Source organism: Convolutriloba macropyga, chromosome 4, assembly GCF_964194025.1.
Source record: "Convolutriloba macropyga chromosome 4, txConMacr16.3, whole genome shotgun sequence".
NCBI lineage: Eukaryota > Metazoa > Xenacoelomorpha > Acoela > Convolutidae > Convolutriloba > Convolutriloba macropyga.
The window spans coordinates 22361749-22378184 of NC_134471.1; the positions used below are offsets into that span (position 1 = coordinate 22361749).

A 16436-nucleotide genomic window follows, 5' to 3' on the forward strand; every position below is an offset into this window, starting at 1 on the left:
AAAAATTTTAATTAGACCTTCAAATGCATCTAAGATTTGTCAATCCGTGGATGATATCAAAAACTTTTTCAAGCACTGAGTAATTGAAATCCTTGAGACAACTTCATTAGGAGTCTGAGCAATGAGGAACAAGCGTTGGTATAGCATTGTTGATATTTCATTCGTTATATTATAGCTATCGGAGTTTTGACCTGTCATATCGTCTTGATAAATTGGCGAGGAATAGTATGTAATTGTTTTAGGCTAGGTTTGTTCAACCACATAGTTTTGGTACAATCTCAAACTATACAAGATATAAACGAATATCTAATTGATGAGGACACGGTTCACGCATCCCGCGTTTAGTATTGTTATTTCCTATTCAAAATTCTAAATGGAGTTGCCGGTTTTCTTTTTGTATTCATCGGTAACCATTGCAGGAGCAAATTGCCTTAAGTGGATACGTGTTGCGCATTTGCAGTTTGTCAACCACTTCATTGTATAATCTTGGAACATTAATTGTGACATGTTTTACTTTTTGCAGGAAAAAAGCCGATGGATGATGACCACGGCCGTCCACAGCGTCGCAACACTTAATTTTGTAAATTAGACTTGCTTTAAACGACTTAAATGCTTAGACCTGCTTTAAACGACATCAAAGACTTAAATGCTTTATGCTTACGAAGACTTAAATGCTTTATGCTTAAGAAGAACTCAAGCTCAAAACGAAATAAGTGTTTGTGATAAAATCAGATGAAATTATGATTTCTGAGTTCAAATCACGTGGTAATTTATTGTTGCATTTCTTGAAGAAGTCATCTAGAACTGAAGTTTTGAAGCTCGAAATATGAAGGTCAAAAGGTTGTTCACAGCAACATAACCCGGCCTCCTTGAACTAGTTCAATTGAAAAGTAATAATGAAGTCACTTGAGACCATTTGACGCAAGACAATTCACAGAAAATTTTTGACGAGGAATTTTTTTCTGAAAATTGATTGTTGTTTGCCTTGTTGTCATCTTCGTCGTCGTAGTCGTCATCTTGGTAGTCGTCATCGTCGTCTTTGTTGTTGTCGTCATGATCATCCTCATTGTCATTATCATCATCATCATTGTCGTCATCATTGTCGTCATCATTTTCGTTGCTGTCATGTACGTGAATGATTAACAATTAGCGTGACAGACGCCAAAATGTTGATTGCTGATGTTATTGACTGCTCATATTGATTGCTCATTGTCTAGGGAACGCTTATTTTTGGTCTTGCTGTATTGAAAGGGGTTGTGCTGCTGACTTGTCAATCCTCATCCATTGAGTCATCCGCTGTCTTCCATTTGGGTAACTGAGATTCTGGTTTTTTCTTCTCCAATTGAACAAGTTGGCTTACTGGTCGTTTGTAGATTCCTATTTGAGTCTAACTTGAACTACTCGTACTATCTTGTCATTTCCGTCGAAGTCTTTTGTAATCCTTGCCAATGGCCATAGCATTGGAGGTGTGTTGTCTTCCTTGATGATAACAATGTCATTGACGGCGTACAGTTGCTTGTTAATGTGCCATTTTCGTCGATGTTGAAGTGTTGTCAAGTAGTCCACGGACCACTTTTTCCAAAATTGTCTGACAATGTTGTTGATGCTTTTGAACCTTCTGCTTAGTGTCCGGTTGTCTTCTTGAGATGGCTCTGGCGAAGCTGTTAGGGGGCGTCCAATAAGAAATTGAGCGGGTATTAGTGCTGAGGGGTCATTGGCATCGCTAGAGGGGCTGTCAGTGGGGGAGAGAGAATTGAGGATGGCCTCAATTTGAGTGATCAAGGTTGTGAAACCCTCAAAGGACATCTTTGCTGCCCCCACAGTCCAGTGAAATTGTCTCTTCATGGATTTTATTGCGGCTTCCCAGAGACCTCCGAAGTGAGGCGTCCATGGAGGAATTGTCAACCAGTTTTTCTGCTGTCCTGTAGTGAAAGCATATACCAGTCCATTGAATCCTCTGTCCATTGATAATTTCCGAAACTCAATTCCCCCCCCGAGTTCCAAAGAAAGTCCTTGAGTTGTCACTATGAATATTTTTGGGCAGTCCACGTCGTGCTGTAAAACGTTTTATGGCGTCGAGACAGTCCTCTTTAGTCAACGTAGTCACTGTCTCCATAAGAACAGCCTTTGTGCTGAAGCATACAAAAAGAGCAACATACGTCTCTGCAATTTTCCACTGTTGTCTTTTGTGCTGAAAGGTCCACAGTAGTCCAAACCAGTTCGGGTGAAAGCAAATGATGAAACAACACGTCCTGTTGGCAGATCTCCCATTCGCTGCTATGGAATCTTGGCGTCGTGGCGAATGCAGGGCTTGCAGTTGTAAATAATTTTCTTTACAGCTGATAGTCCTCCGGGTCGAAGATAAAACAATGTTAACGGTGGGCCTCCATGTAAGTTCCTTGCATGAGCTTCACAAATCAGAAGCACTGTAATTGGCGAATCTTTTGGAATTAGGATAAGAAATTTCTTGTCAATGTTGTATGGCGAATTTGCTAGTCGTCCGCCCACGCGAACAACTTTATTGTCTGGGTCGTAGACGGGAGAACGTTTGAAAAGTCGTCCTCTTTTTGGCTACAGCTTTATTTTTCGTTTTCTGGTACTGTTGATCAATTCTTCTCCACTTGCACCTAAATGTTGCTCCAAGTCGTTGAAACTTGTTGGTTTATCTAAATTACCTAATTCAGTTGTACCAAGCTTACCTACCTGAACCTTACCAATCTTGCCTACCTCAACCTTACCAACCTTACTTACCTCACCTTGACCAACCGTACCTACCTTAACCTTACCAACCTCAACCTTACCTACCTCAACCCCACCAACATTACCTACCTCAACTTTACCAAGGGTTTATGACAATACGCATCGCTGAATTGTTACCTTCCCCTTCTGTCATTGATGAAGATTATTGACTAACAATGACATCAAACTCTTGCAAGTAAAGTTTTTGAATCAGATGTTATATGGCAATCCGTCCATGATAATGATCTGAAGAGCTGAATTGACAAAGTGATTGAAATTCAGATGCTGTTGCAGCTTCCGACATTTTCAGTTGACATCGTTTTGATGATAGGTTTTCCTTCTGTGAATAGCATTTGATATCGGAGTGTGTTGGATCTGTTCTGCAGGCAAAGGTCTTCTGGCTTTGTTGTTTAGGCTTCTGATTGAATTTCTGGACATAACAAAAAATTCGAACCAGTTTCCAAACGAGAATATTCGATGAATTACCTGAACTATTGACTTGTTCTCCTGAGTAACAACCATTGTCGTTTGCTTCAGTGTTTCACTTTGCACTTCATTGTTCATTGCGGGCTGATGTTCCTCTATTGATTCCGCCTTCGGCCAATAATTTTTGATAGCCAGTGGGGTCCATTCTACCAAAGGCTGTGTTTGGCTAAGTTTCCGACTGAGATTCCTCGTGATGTGCAATCAGCAGGATTCTCCTCTGTCGGCACGAATTTCCAATTGCCGGATGAAATAATGTTTTGGATTTTTGCATTACGTTTGGCAACGAATGTGTTCCACTTTCTTGGAGTTTTCTGCAGCCAAGCAACTGTTACCGTTGAGTCTGTCCAAGCGTACACCTTTGGTGTCGGGAAACGTTGATCGCTCAAAGATGATGATACCGCTTCTACCCAATTTGCTCCAAGAGGTGCTGCACAAAGTTCCAGCCGGGGAACGCACAAGCTCCTTATTGTTGCAACTCTGGTCTTTGCTATCAACATTCTGCGTAGGCTGTAGTTGATGCATCACAGAACACGTGAAGTTCAATGTCCGATGATGCTGGTGAGATTGAAATTACCTTTCTGGGCAGTGTAATATTTTCCAATTCCCTCAGTTTTACTCTGAGTCGGCTGTACTGTTGCTGAAGGCCTTTCGACAAAGCTTCGTCCCATCCAAGTTGGTCCTTACAAAGCAGTTCTACAAAAGACTTGAGCTGTATTGTTGTAAGTGAAAGCCATCCCAAAGGATCAAAAAGCCGGGTGACTTCCGACAGTATTTTGCGTTGTGTAGATGGTGTCTTTTCGTCCAGTTTTGCTATGAAACTGAAGTGGCCTGGATTTGGGTTCCACCTGACGCCTAAAGTTTCTATACTGTAGTCATCAATTTTAATTGTCATCTCGTCGGTAGTTGCTCGGAAGTTTGCAGGTAATTTTTCAACAAGTTCCGGGTTACTTGAAGTCCATTTGCGAATCCCAAACCTTGCTTCTGAAAGAACTGCTATGATTGAGTCCTGCAGTTTCATTTCATTTTACAGATTGGGTGCTCCTGTCAACAAGTCGTCGACGTACATGTCTGTCATGATTCCTAGCTGTACATTTTTGTCCGTAACATCTTCCGCTAAAACTTGTAATGGACGAACAGAATGGAACGCTGATGATGCTATTCTGTACGTGACACGTGTCATCTTTAATTTCTTTATATCCGTTGAGTTCGGTTCCCTCCAACGTAGTCGATGATAGTCTTTATCTTTGGCGTCCAGTTGCACTTGTCTGTACAATTTTGCAATGTCTACTGAAAGGGCAACAGGATACATACGGAAACTGATCAGGATACTGAATAGATCTTTCTGGATCTTGAGTCCCACCATCAGTCTATCGTTCAAAGAAATTCCACTGGTAGTCTTCGCTGAATCGTAAAGACTACACGCAGCTTCGTTGTTGTACTTGAGTCTTTGAACACACAGTGATGGCTGAGATAATAGCTTTTCCCTATTGACAGTAGCATCTCTTTTGCGGGTACTTCTTCCATGTGTCCTAGTTTATTGAACTCATGGATGAACTCGTTATATCTTCTGTACAGATCAGGCTGTTTTTGAAGTCTATGAAGGAGACTTCTAAGTCTTCGTCGTGCTTGCTGCTGAGACTCCCCCAGTTCTCCAATTTTTTTCTTAACGGGCAGTTTTACGATGAACCTTCTTTCAGGGCTTCTTCGTGTGGTTGAATTGAAGTGTTCTTCGCATCTTTTTTTTCGTCGGTCAGATGTTTAGTTGCAGGCACTTCCTCAAATTCCCAAAAACGCTGTAAGTTGTCCTCAAAAGATGATACAAAGCAGGAAGAATTGGACGTTTGCACGCTTTTGCCTCCGATTACTAACCAACCGAATACTGAGAGTCGATAAATAACGGAAATGTTTGGTTCTTTCAGTCGGTTGTTTCCAACCATCAAGTTTTCGTAGTGTCCAGCTCCAATGATGAGATCAACTTGGTCGGGTTTCTTAAAATCGGGATCAGCCAACTGTAGTTCCATTACTGTCTCCCAATTGTCTGTGTTGTTGTACCGAGAAGGCAAATCGTTTGTCATTTTTGTCAAAACTGACGCGTCAATGATAATTGGTGCTTTGTTTTTTGGTTGAAGGCAAAGGTCAACAAATCCGCGATTAGCTGAGACTTCATTTCCTCCGAGCCAAAAACACGAGTTTTGTTCCTCTTTCTCTTTAGCTGAAGTCTTTGTACTGCAGCTTCAGTTACAAGATTATTCTGAGATACAGAGTCCAGAATTGCTCGCAGATGTACGATTTCTCCGTGGACATTAACAGGAACAATTGCTGTCTGGAGAAAAAAATTCCTGTGTCTTGTCTTCATGCGTGAGTGCTGCTGTTATCTTTTGATCGACAGTTGTTTGCTCTGCATTACTGCTTGAAGCTCCAGATATAACCTTTTCCTGTTCCCCTGCGTTGGCTTTGCGGTTGTTTCCGAACGATTTTTTCACTTGATTATTGACTTGATGGGCATCTTCTCGATGTAACAAGGTGTGATGCTTTCGTCCACATTGGCGGCATGAAGAACATTTGCAGTTCTCTGCTCGGTGTCCTGGTCGAAGAAAATTGAAATAAAGTCCTTTGATTTTGATCAGCTGGGCTCTCTCCTTGACACCTAAAACTTTGAACTTCCCACATTTGAAAATCCGGTGTTCCTCTTCACAACATTTGCATTGCCGATTCGTTGTCGTGACATGAGTGTGAAGGTGTCTCTGTCCTTGATTGTGTTGCGAATTAGATCGTTTTTCGATATTTGATGAACTGTTGCATGGTGCTGCTGACTCCAAGGCTTGATCACGTTCCTCCAGGAAAGTAATTGGTTCCTGATAGCTCTGTAGTTCTTTCCCCTTTGACGAAAGCTCCCAGAACTTCCGTGTTTCGGAGGGCAATTTTTCTGCAATCAAGTAGACACAGAAGGGGTCCTGATGCTCAACTGGTTGTCCCATGTTCCGAAGAGAAAGTCTGCGGTCTTCCATTGTGTCGACAAGTTTTCGTAATTCCCGCGTGTTTTCATTTGAAACTGGTCGATAGGAAACAATTCCATGGATTTGGGATTGCAGTATCAATCTTTTGATGTTGTATCGGTGTATCAGTTGTGCAAAATTTCCATTGCAACATTGAAGTTGCCGTCGGTGACTGTGATTAAAGTTAACATCTTCGAAGCTTCTCCTTTCACTGCTGACTTCAGGTACTGTAATCTCAAGCTGTTTGTCAACTGATCGTTATCTATTACTGCTCCCCTGAAGCGATCGAAAAACGAGATCCAGTCCAAGTAGTTTCCGGAAAAACTGGGCAAGTCGAGCTTCGGCAGATTAATGTTCTGTATATTTCTCGAAATCGTTGTGCTTCCGGCTGCAAATGAGCTCTCTTGTGACGAATGTCAAGTCTTTTGCTGAACAAACCGATGAACATAGTCAATGTTTTGGCATATCTCGTCATCATACTCCGCTGTCTCAACAATTTCATCCTCCAAGTTGTCGGGATAATCAAAAAGAGACTGAATCTTGTGGTTCTGCTCAGATAGAAAGGCTTGCTTCAATAATTCAACTGCTGCAGTCGGATAAGGTTGTCTTCATTGAGAATTGTGAACAGTTTGTTCATTATGCCGTCTGCTTCATTGTAGAGTTTTGTTGCAACTCCTCTATGAGCTCCACGCGACTTTCTAAGAAGTTCTAGATTTTCTGGCATTTTTCTGATGTGCTGTTGTCTCACTGTTCTTTGCTTTGCTTTAGATGCTGTTCTTTAGTTGTATTCTTTGGCTGTATTCTTTGTCTTTATCTGTTGCTAAAAATCTTTGTGGCTAAAAACTCAGAAAACAAGTTCAAAGAGCGTGAAAGTTGTAAATATAGGGTTGTATCTATCCCCCAGGAAAAGTGCGGCCAATTTTAACACGCGAACTTAGCCTTGTACTTCAGGGGGCAATGTAAGCTACTAAAAACCGAGTTCTCGATGAGAACTAGAGAGAGAGATTGACTTCCCCTGAAATTTTCCAAAAAAATTGCAGAATCTTGAGTATACAGTTACCCCACTAAATATCCTCTACGGGTCCCTTGGTTAGGTTAATCAACCTAGTTATACAAGTTAATCAACTTGAATAACATGTGGGGGATAATGGTATCTAGTGGGGGGTCCGCTTTTCAATTTCCCTGTAAGTTTCCCCTTTTTGGGTTATCAACAAATTTTTCAGAGAGTGAATGCTTTGGGTGCTTAATGCTTTGACTATTTTATCCTTAACCTACTTTTCGGAGGACCATTAAATGTTGCGCAACACTTATTTTTGTAAATTAGACTTGCTTTAAACGCTTCAAAGACTTAAATGCTTTATGCTTAAGAAGAACTCAAGCTCAAAAGGAAACAAGTGTTTGTGATAAAATCAGATGAAATTATGATTTATTAGTTCAAATCACGTGAGAATTTATTGTTGCATTTGTTGAAGAAGTCATCTAGAACTGAAGTTTTGAAGCTCGGATTATGAAGGTCAAAAGGTTGTTTACCGCAACAATAGTCATCACTTGATTGTAAAATTTGAGTGTTACATTTCGCATCGGAGGGTTTATATTGGTCCGGCTTTCGAGCAAAAATGCATGTTCATGATTTCTAAAAACCAACTAACATATTGATTATAATTTTTAACCCATAGATTATTACAAGTCAGATATGTCCAAACAGAGGTTGAACAAAATCACAGTTTAAGTACTGTTTTGCGTACTCCAAATATAAAAAGAAAAATATAAAAAGAACAACTCGGCCGATTTTTTCTCAACTTTCATAGTAGATTTCTTTAAAGTTTTTTTTATTAGTGTTCAATCGTTCAACCAAAGATTCTGTTTTCAGTCTCCATCAACTATCTGTAAAAAATACTGGGAATAGTTGCGCCCGGTTGAGCCCCCCAACAGTACCTTTACGCAACCTCCATTTAACAAGCGCATGTCCTTAAATAGTAAACCATCATGTGCAAATTGGCACTTGATTTTCTAGGGTTGAAACAGTGTTCAGTCACTGACAGGTCAAGGGAAGGGTGATGGTACAAATGGAATTGATCTAAACCCAGGTGACCATTTTTGCAAAAAAAAAGATTAATCCCCTTTCCCATTCAGACTGTCCAGTTTGCGATGGAGGCATTTGGTACAAAAAAATATAACAAAAATTGTTTGATCCGTCAATAATCTTGATTTGGTAAACATCTGCATTAAAAAAATGATTAATTCATAGATTTATGTAACTTGTGATTCAGAAAATTCAAACAGACTCAATTTCTTAAACACTATGTAAAAATTGCGTTAGCAAAACAGCTAATTTACAAAAACGCTGAACTGAGTTCTATCATTCAGCTTTGAAGCAACTTTAGCTTAGTTTAATTTTTAATTTTGTCCACGAGACGTCAAAATTGGATTATCATATCCTAAAGTCCAATGCGAAAATAACAGTCCAATAATAGGACTGGAATATAGTTCAAATTAGCGTAACTAAGCCAAATTCCATCAAGGTTCGAAGGAAAAGGTTTCCATCAAGGTTTCCTGAAAAATTAACAGAAACTAAATTATGAAACCCACTTTCCCATTTCCAATAAGATTTTCTCGTATTTTTCTCATATTTTCTCCAACTTTTTCAATTCTTCAAGGGGCTCAAATTAGATTGCCTACTATATAAACAATGCGGACTCTACAAAACTCCGTTATACGTTTGCAACTTCATAACTATAACTGAACAACTAACTCAGTGAAATCCTGTATTTTATTCTGCGGTAGTCGACGTGGTTCTCTTATGACGTCCTCCAGGTACAGATTCACATGAATAAACTAATAAACTCATACTTTTAATTGTTGACCGCAATTATGATTAACTCAATTAGCAGAATGATCTGTTCAAGCATTAAAATAACACATTGATACCATTTTCATAAAAATATTTGAATCTTTTTGGTCTGCGAAAACCCCCTTTAGGTTAATCTCTACAACTTACAGAACACTTTCCACTAATTAGCAGATCATTATTTAAATATTTGTCACTTAAACCTTAAGCTGCAAATAATATGCACCCCCTAAGCGGATTGTGTGCATACGGAAAAAATCTTAGTGCTTTGAAAAGTTCATTATTATGGGTTCGCGATAATTTCTGAAAATATATGCAAACTAGCACATTGGTCTAACACTTTCAAATTACATCTACGCGGCATGAAGTTTTATTGTTACCCAAGACTTTTTTAAAATAATCCTTCAAGAAAATCTCAAACCTATGTTGTTGAAATCTGGGTTTCAAGAGCTTTATTGATCCGACCAAAAAAAAACAAAAAAACGACCTTGGATATGTATTCCTCCATTTTTCCGGGGAAATGATGGAATAACTAAGAAAATCAGCCGCTAGTACTGATGAGTTCAGTGCGGTTCGTAGACCAACAGATGTCATCAGAATGTTTTCAACTTTTCTCATTTTGCATCCTGCCATCAATTTTTCAATCGAAAAATTAAACATGTTGGTAGCCAAATGTTTAAAGAAATACTTCAGATCGGACCTCAAAACCTAGCAGTTATTGCTCTGCAAAAATGAAGTTGGTTGATCAGTCTTGATTAGTGAAACAGATTAGATATTGTAGAATCCCATTATGGTTTGCAGTGTTGTTGAAGCAGCATAATCTCGATTAACCTGCGTATACTTGGTAGACAGACATTCTTTAAGGAAGCTGTCATCCGTTTTTGTCTAATATGCTTTGTATCTGTTTTTACGACTCGAAGAGGAGTATTGGTTTTATCTCGGTTTTTTTTTTTACAGGAAGTAGATTTGTTCACGCGACCTAAAAGCGAAAGTGAGAAAAGCTGTCTTGGTGAACAGTTTTTCGCTAAGCGAGAAAAGATTTTTGATCATGCGCTGCGTTTAGTGAATGACTTTTTGACTTTGAAAAGAAGATTTTGACTGAATCTCACATATAGATAACCGTTTTTTTTTTTCGTTTTTTCGTCTAAGTGGCACAATTTTTTTCCTTTTGATTTGGTTTCTTGTAGAAATAAATTTTATTCGATTCTATATTGAAATGTCAACCTCGGAAATTGATGCCACAGTGTTTTGCAGAGCCTCAAAATGCGTTTCAAATTGAAAATAGGCGCATATTTCTTAATTTTTTAGTTTATTTTTGCCTTTTTTTTAATTAACTTCTTCATTCTTGGATCTTTTAACCGTCTTTTTGTCAAAAATCAGTCAATATGGCAACTTCTCTTTGATAATTTATATACTGAACGCCTCTTTCTACCTCGGTGTAAGTTTGTTTCATGAAATTGTACATATGCTAATCCAATTTTGGTAGTTTTTTTCCGATTTTCGTCAGTTTTTTGTTTGTATTTCGGTTGTAATTGCTAGAAATCGTTTTTTTTGTGCAACATGTGGGACTTCAATTTTGGTTCAAAAAAAATTGAATCAGTTTTTGGCGTTAAGTTTTGAAAAAACAGTTAAAACTTTTTCATAAATGCAGTCTGAACTTAAAAGTTCTTTGACCATCTTTTGCAAAATGTTTCAATGTTTCGTATTTATGAATTCTACTTTTTCTTATTTTTTGTTCTCTTCAGGAGGATAGATCATCGTATCGGATGACTAGTTATCTTTTCTATGTCTTGAATGCTGAACAATGAAATGTATTCTTTTTTCTTGAATTTTTTAAACTTATTTTTAACTTTCAAAAATTAAGAATATCTTTTTGTTACGGTGTTCATTACATTGTGCCTATCTTCTTTACATTTTAGTTAGTATCTTTCTTGCTTTGTCCATGCATCTACATTTATTTTGGGTATATTGGTTTTTAAGTTGTAAAAAATGAAAGATTTCAGCGTTTTCTTAGATTTTCGTCATTTCTTTGGTTTACAATTGATTTCATTCATTGTAAGGCAGTACTGAGAGTTTGATGGCAAGCTTTTTCCAAAATGTCCACTTATGACTATTTACTGCAGCTTTCTTCCGGCCTTGGTATTAATTTAAACGACTTTTTTGCCTTTGAATATTCTTCTGCTGCTTATGTCTTTTCTATGATCAATTTTATTTTTTGATTTAGTATGAAATCATGTTGCCTAGCATATGTACAACATAATCAGGTGTGTGTTGTTTTTTGTCTTAATTGCAGTGATTAAAAGTGTAATTATATGTTTTCTGATTCTTAAATTTGAGGGTTCTTTTTTGAAAAGATTTAACTTAGTTTCTAAGATTATTATCTCCCTTTTGCTTTCGCGATCTTTTTCAGATTAGAATCATGAGTTTTTTGAGGGCAATTGATAACCTTGTCAGCCTTTTCAGACTATCAGGTTTTTGACCACCTTAATTTTTTCGGGTTTTTTAACTTTACCAAACATTTTCAATAATACAATATTTTGCTGCATTTTGTTTCTCCTGGTGACAGTGGTTTAAGTTTCACCAATTTTTAGAGCAGACCTGAAGATGTAGTGAGTTAATGGTTTAATACAAAAGGTAGTGGCTTCCACTGCTATTACGGTTTTGTTAGTGAAGTATTGACGCTTCGAGTTGCTTCCGGAATTCTTCCGGCTATGTTTTTTTTTGTATTTGTCAAATTCATTTTTTAGCAGTATTGAATCATCTTATTCTTGGAATATTGGGACGGCAGTGTAGGTTATTCAATATAAAGTGCCAAAAAATAGATTGTGGACGTTCTCCGTGAAACGGGTCTTTATAGGAAATAAAAAAGTTATTTTAACTTTACCTTAACAGAGTTAAAATAAACTGTTAATAAGGTACCATTAACCTTGCTAAAGTAAAATTATCTTAAGTTACCAAAAAAATTAATGTTACTCATTCTATAATTGCAAAATTTCTCAAAAAATATAGCCAACAAAATAAGAAAATGTTGATGCTTGCGAAACAGAAGTTTAAGTACGTTTGTCTCGAGGAAAGAAAAATCTGATGCTAAAACTTCCAGTTTCAAATTTGTTTTTTGTAATAAAATTTAAACAAATGAGTGTAAAATTGATCAAAGGTTTTTTTTCGGTATAATATCATCTCATGGATGTTTTTAGAGTGTGATGAGCATAAATAGGTACAAAGCACCTCTAATACTATGACAAAATTGCGAACTTGTTGTTTTCATTTCAGTTCTTTACTATTGTTATTGCTTAGAAAAAAACTTTTAAATCATTTGTCCCCTCTGCTCGCTTTAATTGAAAGTAATTGACCTACAACCCTGCTAAAAATTATAATCAACTTAAATGAGGGGAGTAGTTTCAGGGAAAATATGTTTTTCAGGATAGACGTCTATCCAATGTCTTTGAATTGTGGCAATATTTGCATCCCAAGTACCAGCAGGTCGTTTGATTACATTGCAGCCACCATCAGCGGTAACGACGCATGGGCAGTCGATTATGTAAGTTAACATGCATCATTTTTTAACTAAGCCAAACTGTCAGCGCTAAGAAAGGCAAAAACAAGTTCCAACTGAAGTGATCGAATGCTTTTATATTGTTTATTTTGAAGTTAAATACGTTGAAAAAAACATCACTGCTTTTTAGTGTTGATCTTACTTAATTTAGCGTTTCCAATCTTACATAATATAGCAATTTCACCGCATTTTTTGACCGAACTTTTCAACGCTTGCTGCTGTTGACTTCATATTTTTGCAATAACTCTTTGTCATGGGTAATGCTAATCATGACTGCATTTGCTGCAACGCAGAATGGAAAATCTATGAATTTAAAACCTGATGTTTCTATGTCAAAACTAATCAGGACAAGCAGAGCAAACATTTTCATTGATTTGACAAAAAATAGACGGTGAAGGAACGAGGAAAGGATTAGAAAAATAATTTTAAAAAATTGATTATAAACTTGTTGCGATTAAAAAGGGAAGTTAAAAACACCGAGAGATGATTAAGGATGATTTTTGCAAACAAATTGGACAAAAAATAAAACTTCAAAATCTGTACAAAATGGAGTTCAATCACCACACCGGAACAATAAAAAACGGGCATAAAAAATCGTCAAGATGTAAACAGATCTGTGAAAATATATGAACAAATTATTTGCACTACACCATGCCAAGCATTTAGATCAATCAATTTTTACGTAGTTAACAAACGAAAGGAAAAAAACAAACTAAGGGAACCGATAAGAATAGAAGAAACGAAAAAACAGAAAATAAAAGTCATTAATTATTTATTGAAAACTTTATGATAAGTTGCGACCCCCAAACAATTGATCTTGTCATATGTGTTCAATATTGTAACATCCCCGACTTTGGTGGCAGAGCAAATCAGCTCTGAATCAGTCTAAAGACATTCTGTTTTTCTGGATGGCCAGTACTCTGTTCATGTCCCAATTTTCACTGGCTTGTCTTGAGTTTTGAGTAAAAATTACTGCATGAAAAATAATATGTGCAACCTAACTCCCGCCAACAAGGTTCGCATTATACCCGTTTCGAACTTCCGCGGGGGTACTAGTACCATTTAATTTGCGTAGCAAGTTGGCTAAATGGGCTTTGTGGTAATTGCCTGCAAACTTGCTGAAGCATAAAGAGTGAGTATACTACTATGGTAATTACCAATTATAGGCGACAAAAGGATGTGACGATTCTGCTCAGACTTAATTTGGGCGCATGAGTAGTTTTCAGAGTAACAGGATAAATTCAGTCTGGGCGAACTCTATGACCCTTATATAATCATAATGAAGAAATACTGCACAAAAAGAAGCGTAAAATATTCTGGAGGTGTAATGTATCAGAACTGAATTAGGTTTTTACTCTTGAAATGTGCTGGTTCAGCGCTCAAAATGCTCTGAGACTGAACTGCGGGATGTGTTGTAACATGTGTTTTTTTACTCACTGTCCAAACCGCAGGTAGCACATATTTCAGCAAACAAAGTTGATCAAACTTTCACGTCTCTCCTCTTAGAGTAGTAAAAGTAACCATAAATCTGAAAAACTCCAAAAAGGTAAAAACAGAAAAGGTCAAACAGAAGTTCATTTGAAAGCTACAAAAACTATTTCAAATTTGCCCACAAGTTTTCAAATTTCAAAATTGTCCAAAATTGAGAAAAACAACTTACAACTAACACTAATTAATTCTAATTGCTTACAAAGCCATCAAAAAATACCAGCGGCATTTAGGTAGACTGTCAAAATACTGTCAAGTGGACTGTGAAAAGTCGCCTAAAACGGCTATTTGACATCAGCAAGCTCAAAATTGGCTCTAAAGATTTAAAATAAACCATAAATGGTCAATAATGCTCCCCCAAAGGGAAAAATGAGTTCTGTCGGAAAAAAAAATAAAAAGCTTTCAAAAACGGGAATTTGAGCTAAAATGATAGCTTTATTAGCAGAGTTTTGTACAGAAACTGTTATTTCTCTCTCGTAATAATGTGATAAGAAAAATATTTTTCTTTTCCTTCTGGTTTTGAATTTTTTCTTCAGCTTGACCTAAAATCTTCTTTTCACGGGTGACGTTTTCTGTTTCAAACAGAAATCAACAAAACTATTGATCGAAACCAATTGCTCGAAAAATACTCTTCATGAAGTCAAAAAGACAGCGGCTTAAAAAATTCAATTTCTTTCAACTTGAAAAATTTAGTTGAATGGTCTGTGCTTCAAACACTCATTTTTGCGATAATGGGGGTGTAAGCCACAAAAATAGAGTGTGGCAAATATACATGTCTCATGTAGGGGGAGAATGACGTGGCAACTGAAACCCCGTTTGCTGAATTTTTAAGTACCTGAATCAAAAGTAGAACCGTTTATGGTGTTAATGTTACAGCAACTGTTTTATATTGAATCCAAATATGATTGTTTAGATTAAAGTGGAGCTGAATGGTGAAACTGATGAATCTTATTTTCCAGAGTATTATAAAGTGGACGACAAACAAACTGTCAATTTCAAAAAACAATGAACCAAGTTTTTAACCCTGTCTTTATTATATCACATCGTAACATATAATAGCGCAGAGAAAACAGTTCTCCCATTCCAGATAAATTTATACCACAACTAAATGTGTTATATATATATATATATATATATATATATATATATAAAGCCCAACAGGTTTTCTAATCAAATGTTTATATTCGTCACCAATTATGGTTAAAGTTTTTCGATAATTACATATTTGCGGGTAACACACATCAACTTTTCTAAGGACATTAGCAAAGTCTTTCATGCATGACATCTGAGATTTCTCGAGGCTGCGAATTTTATCGCAACACACACTGGAGAAGAAAGGAGCAGCACCAAGTTCTGAGCTGTCGTTGAAGAGTGGACCCCAAGTTTCCTGACAGCCGTTACGAAAAAAAAAAGATCGTTAAAAAATGAGGGCTTAATAGCCAAAATAACGGCCAAAACGATGTAAACGAACGTACCCTAACCTTTATTATCTTCACCACGCGGTGTTGTCTAGCTAATCTACGGTACACCCCCAACACATGCCCAACAGGTCAATTTCAACGAGGAGTAATATCGTTCAGGACCCGGACAACTAAAAGAGGCAACTGGTTGCTCTTACTCCATTTAGATGTCCTATTTAGGGTAAGAAAGAGTTTCTTGACAAGTCGCTTTGAGAAGTGGTTCATCATCCGTTGAAGGTTTTTTCATGTCTTAAAGCTGGCCGGAATCCGGCTGTCATTTTCTTTATGGGGTCAGAAACTTGGAAAAAAGACTAATCAGGCAGTGATCATGCGTGAAACGATCTTATAGCCCAGAAAATCAGCATAAATTTTGAGAGATATCCTGAATTCAAGATAGCTGCAATCTTTTTATGTATTGTTGGGAACATGTCAAATGAAAGCCTTCATGAGATTGAAATGATATGCAGCGTTCTTCTTGCTCTCTGTATCAAGCGCTCCGAACAGCACCATAATCAAAGCCCTAGGGTGCGCTGAGTATTCCGGCCGTGTTTATAGCTGCTACAAGAACTTCTTTTTTAAAACGAGACCCGTTACTCTTTTCTTGAGCTCTTCTGACGCACCATTGTCACTTTTTCTAATGTCAATGTGCAGCGATGAACCTCTTTCCAATGTCACTGTACAGCGAAGGTGATGACATTGCCTGCAGGTAAAATGTCGAAAAGCGTCTAGAAAAGTACCAGTTTTCAGATCTGGACAGCTTTCTATTTTGACTGCTCTGGTGTTTAGGAGGGTAAAGATCAGACTATAATGTTTTTCTACTTCTCTTTTTGTTCGCATAATGTAGGTAGGTCCAAAGATAATAA

The 16436-nt window shown here is 37.3% G+C and overlaps 1 protein-coding gene across 1 annotated transcript; it reads right to left on the reverse strand.

The window, feature by feature from the left end:
• Window positions 1-4249: 4249 nt before the first annotated feature.
• Window positions 4250-5246, reverse strand: LOC142338025 (uncharacterized). The gene is made up of 2 exons (XM_075387658.1): window positions 5095-5246; window positions 4250-4754 (listed from the first exon to the last, which is right to left on the reverse strand). Exons 1-2 carry the CDS (start codon window positions 5244-5246, stop codon window positions 4250-4252), a joined length of 657 nt encoding a protein of 218 aa, XP_075243773.1.
• Between the last annotated feature and the right edge of the window lie 11190 nt (window positions 5247-16436).